Genomic DNA, 12,012 nt, shown 5'->3' with positions numbered 1-12,012 from the left:
TAACAAGACTATTAGAGTGATGAAACCAGATAAGGGCGGGGATATTGTAATAATGGACACTAAAGATTATAACAGTAGGGTGTTAGATATGTTACTGACAGGTACATACAAATCTCAAGGATTGAACTGAATATTGTTTTTTTCCAAAACAGATGCTTGCCTTTATGACATGGTCTCATACAGGGCCAGATAGACAAGGACACTCATGACTATCTTTACAACCAATTTCCAGTGATAGCCGGTATTTCTGGAATCCCTAAGATCCACAAGGATTTAAATAATCCACCTTTGAGACCTATAGTCTATGTTGGGAGAAGTAAAACATTTTACATAGCTAAATATGTGGATAGTTTACTACAACCATCTACAAGTCATGTAAAACATGTATGTAAAGATTAGTGGGATTTCCTGTCTAGATTAGCACAGCTTGAATTTTTGGAAGATTGTGATTTTGTAATGATCGATGTCAAAGACCTACATTCAGTTATCCCCACAGAGAGAGACTGGATTGGTTCCAAAGCGCACACTGACATTGGACTTTTGGATCAAAATAACAAATACTGCTATTACACACTGATGGACCATGTCCTGAGTCCTTTGAAGGATATTTGTTCAGGCAAGCAAGTGAAGTAGCAATTACTCGGCTGTTGGTACTGCTCTTTTTGGGCATCTGGATCTCCACTCAAGTTTTTAATTTGTTTGGTTTGGTTCTTGGTTTGTTAGTACAACCCTTTTCAGGACTGCTGATAGGACTGTCCGCAGACAATCTCTGGAACCCTGACTTTGCGAGCCACCTCTGCTGTGGGATCTGCGTCTATCATTGAAGCTCCCCCCTCTGCCCCAAGGGGAACCACCACCACAAGTTTCCTGAAAAGGCCTCTGATTACAACAGTAGGACTGTCGGGGAGCAGAAAAACATATGCCCACTGCAGACAGGATCTTTCCATCCTTCTTACACCTGGCTAGAGTTTCCTTGACTTTGGGGTGGAATAAGGAAGATGCGTCAAAAGGAGCATTGACAAAGAAAGACTTAAATGGCTCCGCAAACTCACACAAGCGCATCCAGGTGTGACGCCTAATGGCAGTGTCTGAGCCTGCTGCCCTGGTCGTCCCTTCAGCTACATGATCAATGAGGCTCATGGATGAGTTGGAAATAGGACTCCAGGGTGGCTAGCTGGGAGGCCACTTTACCCTGGACCTCCTCAGACACAGCTCCTGCTAGGGTATCTGATAACTCCTTGATCAGATCCCTCTGGAGCCTAGTGAAATGTGCCATAAAGGTCAAAGACCTTTACTTGAAGGTCAATGAAGCATAGACCTGCTTTGAAAATCTGTCCATCGCCCTGGGCTCTCGATTAGGGGGAAGAAGAGGGGAACTCTCATCACCTAGTTCCTTCTTGGTGGCCCCTGCCAACACCATAGCATCTACTGCTGACTCTTTTGTCCAATGCTGATTGTCCTTTGGAGCAGACAGTATTTTGTCAGGGTCTCCAGGGAATTGGCTCTATGGAATCAGGAGCCTTCCAAGCCTGCTGTGCATTCAATTTAATAAGACAGTCAGTGGGAGGGGTCACCCACGAAGTAGACTGGCGAGCACCAAAAGCCTGCAAGTACACTGACTCCTCGGAAGTAGGGTCTTTGCGCTTCCATTACCCCTGTTATAGAATTTCTAAAATGTTTTCGAAGGAGACGTCTTCAAAGGGTGACAGGGGGAAATCCTCCCCATCATCAAAGCCTGCGCTTTTGTGACTGATTGCTCAGGGGAGTCTAAGTGTTTCCTCTTACATGTCTTCCGAGGTGGCTCCTCAGTGGAAAATTCTAAAGAGGACTCGGAAGAAGAGGGGCCCTGTACAGGGGTATCTTGCAGGTTTGGCGCCTGCAGTCTGGATGTGGAGGTTGGTGAAAGCTCTAGGCAAGGAGGAGTCTTAGGATAAAACTCTGACACAGAAGGGGGCCAGCTGAGAGCCTGCAGAGGCCAGTGCCCTCTCCATAACCTGGAAGGCAGCCCCTACTGAAGAGGGATGGAAGCCCGGAATAAAGGACAACTGAGGTCACATCCCACCTTGAGAGACCCACTTCCAAATAAGGAGCGGAGGAAGAGACCACACCTGCAGAGGTTCGAAGAAAGTCAAGGAAAGCTCTGAATAAAAAAACTGGAGCTAATCCGAAATTCTTGGACCCAACAGTGCAGCTACAGCCCTGGGAGCCCATTGGTTCCAAAGGAACCAAGGAAGTCAATACAGATCTTGGAACCGAAAGGGAAAGGGTTGTCAGCACCAGAGCAGCTGGAACTCGGGAGATCTGAGTCGGGGGCTCTTACCCCTCAGAGGAGGTTAGAGAAGGAAGATTTGGTGAAGCCCCGGAAGAAAATGCCCCAACTCCAGAAGGGAGAGGGGGGTGTGGGAAGATACAGACAGACCCCTGGCTACTAAGAGTTAATCCTCCAGCCTCACGACGTTGACTTCAGTAAGACTCCTGCAGGATCTGACAGATAAACCTGAGGGGGATTCTTGTCTTTCAAGGAAGGGGCTAGAGAGTTGTCCCACAAAGGGGTCAATAGAGGGAAAACACTTTGTCCTGGGTGTGTATGTTATGCTGGATTTCGGCACAGATAGAGGTTCCAGAGTCTGTGGAAGCGTAGATGGAGATGCCGGTACCGACCGGGATGCCAAAGAAGTCGATACTGAAGATGGAACTGTAGAAGATGGTGCCGAGGATGTTGTCAGTTCCAAAAGTTTGTGAACCTTAGCTTTTGGCTCCATGGAAGCAGTAGGAGTGGAAGGATGATGCTTTTTTGCCACCGGAAGCAAAGGAGACCTCTGCACCAAGTGGCTTTTTTGGTTCTGGAATCAAGTTACGAGGAGGACAAGTCTGTCTTGGATAAGGCCTCCTGAAAAAGGACTTAAATCAGTCTTTTTAGGATTAATTTATTTTTGCGTTCAGTCAAAGCCTGGGTACTAAAAGCCTGGAAGATAGGACAGTCTTGGGAAAGATGAGCGGGACCTAAATAACAGATGCAGGAAGAATGCCCATCAGAACTGGGCATCTTCCGACCGCAACCCTGGCACTGCTTAAAACCAGTAATGCCTTTTGGGGTTTCTTGGCCATGTTGACCTAAATATATATATATATATATATATATATATATATATATATATCTATATATATGAGAATATTTGGCTGGCACGAGCTTGTTAACAGCTGAGCCAGTTCTGAAGGTCAGAACAGAGTCCCAAAGGTAAAGTATAAATGAAGATTGGCAAGATCAGATGTTATGTTTTTCAGGGCATACAGGATACAAAGAATATCCAGAGTAAGATGGCTGGAAAGACCTAGAGAGATTATTGGCCTTCTTATCGGTCCAACTGCATCCAAAACACAAGACGGTACCTTTAAGGATCAGCTACAAGATGTCCATATGAACTTCTTTTTTTCCTGGAGAGAGGAAGAAATGTACCACTTCGAAGTGGCCACCTTCTAATAGACTTCTTTAAGGTTAATCAGTGAAAAAGCATTTTCAATCTCTAACACTTTCTGTAGGGAAGCACCATCAGAATGCTTGAAGTCATGAACAACAGTAGACTAATACGGGAAAGGAAAGAAAAGCAAATCCAATTCCAGGAGGTCTTAAGACCTGTACCTTTCAAAGTAAAGAGAATAAAACAGAGAAGAGACAAAATAAAAATGGTAATTTTGACAACAATATCACTGCCTGGTATGCACCATGGATTGCGGGGGGTCCACACCTCATCAACTGGTAATTACAGGTCTAACAATTACACAAATTAAAAGAATCTAAGTCTGCTATTACTGGCTAGCAATTTACTGCTTTGGGTAAGAGATGGCAGGGTGACAGTGGAATGCTCACCTAGCAAGCTAATCCCAAGGAATCAGGCTTCTGTTCCTTACAAACCAGAACCACCACTAAATGTTCAATGCACACAAGATGATGGTAACAGGAACTTGGCTCAAGATCCAAAGAACAAGTGTCATGCAAGTGTCCCTCTGTTCCACCTGATTCAGTCCCAAACATGTCAATCTGCTAGACAACCTCCAATGACAAAGAAAAGGAGTCAAGAGAGGTCCAAAGGCCTTTGATAAAGTGGTGGATTTCAAACAGGAACAGGGCTTCCCCATTAAAGGTCTAGTCTTCAAATGTCTTTAGTTATACTAATTCATCTTAACATATTTGTCTGGCACTTTGGAAGCCAATTATAAGTACAAGTGAAGGCCTTCAGCCCAAATGGTTTCCTATGACTAATGACAGTGATGTTGACCTGTGCCCCAGATCCAAGAACAAAGCGTCTGTAAAAGTCTTGGTATGAAATCTGGCAAAAACACTTCTGGGAATTAAGCTTTTGAGGGAAAATGGCACAGCTATCTGTCTGTCTATCCAGATATACAAAGCCACTGCACCTTCCAGTAAAGAATGACAGTAGAAGAACCAATGCATGCAATTATCTAGGTAAAAAAAAAAAAAAAGAATACAAATTTATACCTGCTGCCTGCTCCATAGTACAGAGGTGAAAGAATTCTGAAAAGTCATACAGAAAGAACACGCAAGGAGGACAGTCTTAAGTGCATATCCACTATAGTGTGCCCCAGAAATACCATCTCCAATTTTTTTATTATCCAGATTAGTAAGTAAAAGCTGATCAAAGCAAGCCTAGTCAGAGTATTAAAGGCAGCACTTCTGATAAAACCAGTATTTACAATAAGGCTGACAGAACTACCCCCCCAGCTGCAGTCAATAAAAGCAGACTAAAATTTCAGGGGAAATTAGCCTGGCTGCTGCCAGACATCCTTCTGAATTTTAACCTCACCCAACAGATTGTTCAAACACGAACAAAACACTTCCTCCCACTGTCCTGAAACAACTTAACTTGACGAACTAAACCATTCTGGTATACATTGTGGAAAGTTTCCTATAACCTTTTACAGCACTGTAAAAGAATCAAGAAGGCACATCACAATTCAGTATGTAATAATCAGTTCATATCAGAGACAATGAATAAAAAGTACAATACAACATATCAAATTGAAAGGAAAAAAGTACAATGACCCTAGAAATACGACTATAAACTACTTACCATTGTCCCAAAAGGAATGGCTCTTGAAGCATGGTAATACATAGCAATAAAGTTTATGAAAAACGCAGTGCCACACACCATGGCTGGAATTAAGAAGGCTCCGATGAACATTTGCTTAATCCATCTTCGCCCTAATTAAAACCAAATGGCATACCATATAAAAAGTGAAATACATGGGATATCCATTACTACTTAGTTCAGAATTAGCAACCATTCATTCTCTGAAAATCAAAACTTATCTAACAGCTGCTACATTATTATTATGAAGACCCGCCTCAACTTCAACAATCAAGAACTTAAAAAATACCCCATATCAACTATGTAGACTGCTACATTAGCTCAAGACTCCATCGTATTTTAGTGGATGTTCTTTATAAAACAAACACTTCTACGAATATACACAAAACAGAAGACATCACTAAGCATAATACAAAGAAAAGTGTGGACTGAAACACAAAATACATCACAGACTTAATTGAGCCATAATCTGTCAAAAACTGGTGTGGCAACAAGATAAAATATTTGAAACTCGGTCATCAAAGTATAACAATGGACACAAAACATACAACTATACAGTATTCCACAATGAATAAGCTGCAAAACTACAACTAAGTGTCAAATAAAACCAGTATCGTTTACAACAGTTGTACAATTATGCAAGTAAAAAAGTAGATATGTACTCACCATAAAGTACAGTTTTGTACCTACCATAAATGTAGATGTCCGAACTGGATAGCATCTGCAGTCATAACAACTGGGTTGTCCTGTCGTCAGGCAGCCCTTCAGTCGGCCGGATTCCAAAGTCCGGGTCCGGCTTCGGCTGATGTCGCACTTCACCCGACGTCATCTCTGTTGGTCTTCGGGTATAAAGGCATCAGCCGACGCCATTTTCCTCAGTGTTTCTTGCCCCAGATGCCAGTAGCCCTCTTGAAGGCTAAAATTTGGATAAATGCCAATGTTTCCAAAAAGATAGAGGTAAACACAAAAATAAGCATGTATGTACATATATACAAACAAATACACCATAAAAGACTCCCCCCACCAGCTAGCTATTAGGAGGGTAAACACCCTAGGAGTACCACAGAGGGGAAGGAGGGAGGGTAATCCTGACTGCAGATGCTATCCAGTTCGGACATCTACATTTATGGTAGGTACAAAAAGTACAGTTTTGTACCTACCATAAATGTAGATGTTCGAGGATCCCCATTGCTGCAGTCCTTACTATTGGGTATAGTCCGCGTCCAGTCGGCCCGAATACCAGAGTATAAGGCTGACGTCAGTCAGGGCGCATTAGACTGACGTCAGTACGTCAGGGTACTAATGCGCATGACCGACGTCATATCCTCAGTCTTTTCTTGCCCCAGATGTCAGAAGACCCTAAAAAGACAAGGCCCAAAATACCTGCACCAAAAATATGTACAATATATACAAGAATATATACAAAAATATAAGCATGTAACCTCACCTACACAACCACCCCTAAACACAGAGGGGAGGGTAAATTGGACTGCAGCAATGGGGATCCTCGAACATCTACATTTATGGTAGGGACAAAACTGTACTATGTTCGATCCCCATTGCTGCAGTCCTTACTATTGGGTAGAATCCCAAAGCAGAGGTAAGGGAGGCTGGCAAATCATAAAGCAGCAGGAGCTGACAACATGCCTTGCAAAACAGCTGTGGCAAAACCAGCCCTAGACTTAGAGTAGATAGGAAGGTGATAATGCTTAGAGAAAGTATGCACTGAACTCCAAGTAGCTGCTTCCAAAATATCCTTAGTTGCCACCCCCTTAGAAATGCTGTTGAAGTGGCAGTAGCCCTAGTGGAATGAGGCCTAATCCCAGCTGGAATCTCCTTGCCATGATGGGAATAACAAAATGCAATGCAAAAGCCAATCCACCTAGAAATAGTTTGTTTTGACACAGGCTTGCCCTGTGAACTCAAAGCAAAAGAAACAAACAACTGCTGAGACTGCCTGAAATCCTTAGTCCTGCTTAAATAATAACGCAATTGCCTGTGTACATCTAAAGTGTGCAAAATCTTTTCCCCTTTATTTTGGGGGTCTGCATAAAAAGTAGGCAAATGAATAGTTTGGTTTAAAGCCACACTAGAAACCACCTTAGGCATAAAGGAAGGATTAGTGCGTAATGATACCCTATCCTTATGGAAAATCAAAATGGCTCTACTGCCATAAGGGCCTGCAACTCAGACACCCTTCTTGCAGAAGTAATAGCCAACAGAAAAGCAGTCTTCCATGACAAGTATTTCAATTCAGCAGTAGCCGCAGGCTCAAAAGGTTGTAGAGTAAGTTTTTCCAACACAAAATTGAGATCCCAAGCAGGAGTAGGAGCTCTACGTGGGGTCTTATATTCTTTGCCCCTCTAAGAAACTGCTTGAACAAAGGATGCGAAAACAATGGTGGGTCACAATCATAGTGAGCTGAAATTGCTGCAGCATGAATCTTAATGGAAGAGAAGGACAAACCTTTGTCCAATAACTCAGTAAGATATTGAAGAGCCACACTCAAATTAGGCTCAGAAACCTGCAAATTCTTTGCTGTACTCCAAAATAAAAATCTCTTCCATTTTTCTGTACACTTTCCTTGTACTAGGTCTTCTAGCTTCCATAATCACATTTAAAACTTGTTGAGGAAGTTGAGACCTGCTGTGTTTCAACACAGAATATGCCAGGCTGTTAGATGAAGAGAGTGAAGCTTGACATTGAGCAGATGACCATCCTTCTGAGATAACAGATGAGGAATCAGAGGTAAAGGCCATGGAGGCTTCCTTACCAGACTCCGTAGAAGTGGGTACCAGTGTTGCCGAGGCCAATCTGGAGCTATCAAAATCATCCTTGGCCTGTCTTGTCTGACCTTTAATAATACCTTTGGAAGAAGAGGCAGAGGAGGAAAGGCATACACATGAAGGTTTTTCCAACTGAAAGACAGAGCATCCACTTTCCAAGCTGTGTGATGAAACCCCTTTGTGCAATACTGTGGCAGCTGGTGGTTTAGTGGAGAAGCGAACAGATCTATGTCTGGAGTTCCCCATGACACTGTCAATTTTTGAAATACATGAAGATCCAGTTTCCACTCGTGGGGATCCATGATTTGTCTGCTTAACACATCTGCTAAGGAGTTCTGTGCTCCGCAGAAACCTTGACTCTAGAGTTAGTTGCAAGCTTAGCGCAATCTCCAATAAACTCATTGCTTGCCTGCATAGAGGATAAGAATGTGTTCCCCTTGCTTGTTGATGTACCACATGACAGTTGTGTTGTCTGTTAGAATCAACACCTGCCCTGGAAGAAGTAACTCCTTGAAAGCCATTAATGCAAACTGGACTGCTAACATCTCCTTCATGTTGATATGTAGATGCTGTAGTCTGGCAGGCCACTTGTCTTGTATCCACTTTCCATTTAGATGAGCTCCCCAAGCAATGTCCGAGGCATCTGTCGTTAAAATCTGACTCGCCTCTGGCGGGTCACAGAGAGTCCCTTGTTTAGGTGACATTCCTGAGCCCACCACAAAAATTCTTTTTGAAGGCAAGGTATTATTTGAATGACAGTGTCCAAATCCTGGCAGTGCTGTGTCCATACATTTTGAGATACCATTGTAGCTTCCTCATATGCAGTTTGGCATTGGGAAGCACCAGAATACAAGATGCCATGAACCCTAATGCTTGAAGGACTGTCCTTGCAGTCAGCACGGACTGATGAGATAGTTGATGGAAGTAAAGTGACAGACTCTTTTGTTTGTCCGGGGTTAAAAAGGCCATCTGGGCTGCTGTATTCAGTCTCACACCCAGAAAGCACATGTCTTGAGAGGGTACTAGACTGGACTTTATTTCGTTCACAGAATACCCTAGGCATCTTAGCACTGCTATAACATATTCCAGATGCTGTAGAAGGTCTTCCTTTTCTTGAGCCAGAATCAGGCAGTCGTCCAAGTAAGGATAGATTTGAATTCCTTGAAGCCTGAAGTAAGCTATCACTGGAGCCAGAACCTTTGTGAATACTCTGGGCAGTAGATAAGCCAAAGGGCAATGCAGAGAACTGATAATGAGAATTTCCAGCTCGAAACCGCAGATACTTCCTGCAACTTAGCCTTATAGGCACATGAAGGTAAGCTTCCTTGAGATCTAAAGTTACCATCCAGTGATCTTTGCCCAGCAGAGGTAAAAGCTGTTGTAACGTCAACATCTTGAACTTGGGAATGTCCAGAAAAGTTTTGAGGAGAGATAAATCCAAAATTGGTCTCCACGTGTTCCCCTTCTTTGGTACTAGGAACAGGCGAGAATAAAATCCTAGGCCCCTTTCTGATACAGGGACTGGCTGAATGGCCCCCATCTGGAGTAACTGAGAAACTTGCTTGTGAGCCTCCTTTCTTTGTGGAGGAGGAACGTCTGGCATGCCTTTGAAAGGGGGCAGTGTATGGAAATAAAATCTGTAACCGTGGTGAATGATATCCAACACCCATTTGTCTTGAGTAATTAAATCCCAATTTTCTTTGAAAAGAGACAGTCTTCCTCCCAAAGGAGCTGCCAGACGAGAATCTACTGGCAGCTGAAAAGACAGGTCATTGGGCCTGTTTACGAAAGGACTGACCCCTGCCCTCACCAGAAGTCTGAGCAGGTGAACTCCCTGTTCTAGGCCTAAAAGAACCTTGGGCCCTGCCCCTACCACGTCTAGACCTACCCCTAGACTGGGAATCATAAGCAGGATATGTCCACCCCTTAGCAGGCCAATTTCTACTAAACTTGGTGGCTGCACCTGCAAAAATCTTTAACAGTTTGCATAGACTTAGCTTTGTCCTCCATTTTCTTTAAAACTGCTTCCACAGGCGATCCAAACAACACATCAGACTGTAAAGGAGCATCCAAAATCCTTGTCTTAACATGCTCAGCTAAATTCTGATCCTTCAACCAGGCATGCCTGCAAAGAACAGAACTAGTAGCAGCCACCCTCGAGGAGGCCTGTACAGCATCAAAACCACATTGCAAAGAATGCTTACCCACTTGTTCAGACACATGAACCAAATCCAGCAACTCTTTACACTCAATACCTTCCGCCAAAGCATCCACCTTAGATTTTAATTGTGAAAGGAGATAATTCTGATATTTTAGCATGTGAAACTGACAATTCAACGCTCTCATGGCTAGAGTGGAAGAAGTATACACTTTCTTTCCCCACCTATCCAAAGCCCTTGCCTCTTTATCAGTGGGAACTGGATTTTTAACCACAGAAGCCTTAACACCTTTAGGCCCTTGAGAAATAGTTTCTGGGTCCGCCCTAGGACTCTTAAACAAATACTTATGAGCTGGGCACCCTATAATACCTATCAGGCTTAACAGGAGCAGGAGGCAAAGAGTCAGGGTTCAGGGAAGCCTCTGCAAAAACATCTTCCACCACATTCAACACAGGAGGAATAGCTAAGGGCCTATGCTGGGGTAAAACAAGAATTCCTAAGCCTTTTCCTGGAATCAGAGTAATCCTGGCCTTCCCATTTAAAGTGCTCCCTCATGGAATGCAGAGTCTCTGAAAATGAGAAATCCTCAGGAGGAGAAGCTGTAGGAGTGGAATCATCCACATCAGAATCAGAATAAGTAGGATACTCCTGCAAGTCTTCCGAGAAGACTCTGAAGCCTCTGAACACTGTTCAAAACTATCAAACTCCGGTTCCACCCTAGGCCTCTTATCAGGCGGGGGCATAGAACCTCTAATCATAGTAATCAAGTCTTCTGCCATTTTAAGCATATGTTTCTTAGGTACAGAACCCGAAATGCTAGGAGAAGCCCCCACTGAAGCTGAACTAGGCCTACCTCTCAAAGAAGTTTTGGCAACAGAAGGAGAGGCTCTAACTACCTTGGGAAGAGAGGGAAGAACAGTTACCTGAGAAGCCCCCTCAGCCTGGCCTACCTCCTGAGAAGGCACATCCTGTAACAGTAAAGTTTCTGCCTGAGACTCCATGGAAACTCCTGGCAAAACCTCTGGCTCCACTGAGCTTTCTAAAGAGCCGACGTCCAGGACTGCCGGTTCATCAACCCTAGGCTTCGCTGTTTTGTCCTTGCGCTTCTTGGACGAAGCGGGCATCGGAGCATCCGACGGCATTTTATAATTGCAACGCTTCCCAAACACTAACCTGGCACAGTCTAACCTCCTCTTAATAGTGCGTTTGTTAAACCTAGCACAAGAGCGGCAACCAACAACGTCGTGCTCAGGCCCTAAACAAGGTATACACAAGGTATGGTAATCCCTATGAGGTATCTGTTTCCCACAAGAAATACAGTTATTCACTTTTTCTGACATCCGGTTAAATACTGAGGCAAGAAAAAACCAAAATGTTCCCCAACGGGGTACTTAGCCAACTCTGTTTCGGTCTGAAACTCCGGTTTCGGAAATATTTCAGAACGCCAACCTGCACTCGCAAAACTGCTTCTGCATCGGACCATGCGGCAAAAAAGACTGAGGATATGACGCCGGTCATGCGCATTAGTACCCTGACGTACTGACGTCAGTCTAATGCGCCCTGACCGACGTCAGCCTTATACTCTGGTATTCGGGCCGACTGGACGCGGACTATACCCAATAGTAAGGACTGCAGCAATGGGGAACGAAGAACATCTGTACTATGTCCTTCATGGATGCATCTGCAGTCATAACAACTGGGTAGAATACCATAGCCCACTAGGGGAGGAGGAAAAAACTAGATTATGGTGTGTTTAGGATCCCTTGCAGTACAGCAGTGGCAAACCCTGCTCGGGATCTGGAATATAGAGGCAAATTATAATGCTTGGCAAATGTATGCACGGAGGTCCAAGTAGCCGCCTCAATAATGTCTTTGGTTGCCACTCCTCGTAAGAAGGCTGTGGTAGTGGCTGTTGCCCTTGTAGAATGAGGTCTTATGTTCTGTGGAATTGGTTTTCCA

General features: G+C 43.9%; 1 protein-coding gene across 1 annotated transcript in view; it reads right to left on the bottom strand.

The window, feature by feature from the left end:
* TM9SF3 (transmembrane 9 superfamily member 3) overlaps positions 1-12,012 on the bottom strand; it is a 1,446,273-nt gene that overhangs the window by 761,746 nt on the left and 672,515 nt on the right. The window contains exon 9 of the mRNA XM_044056575.1: positions 5,091-5,221. Coding sequence (XP_043912510.1) covers positions 5,091-5,221 — 131 coding nt within the window. The remainder of the gene's footprint in view (positions 1-5,090; positions 5,222-12,012) is intronic.

Source organism: Protopterus annectens, chromosome 14.part0, assembly GCF_019279795.1.
Source record: "Protopterus annectens isolate FY-2018-M chromosome 14.part0, PAN1.0, whole genome shotgun sequence".
NCBI classification, from domain to species: Eukaryota; Metazoa; Chordata; order Ceratodontiformes; family Protopteridae; genus Protopterus; species Protopterus annectens.
Note: the sequence above shows the minus strand (reverse complement) of the source record. Positions and strands in the feature narration are given on the sequence as shown.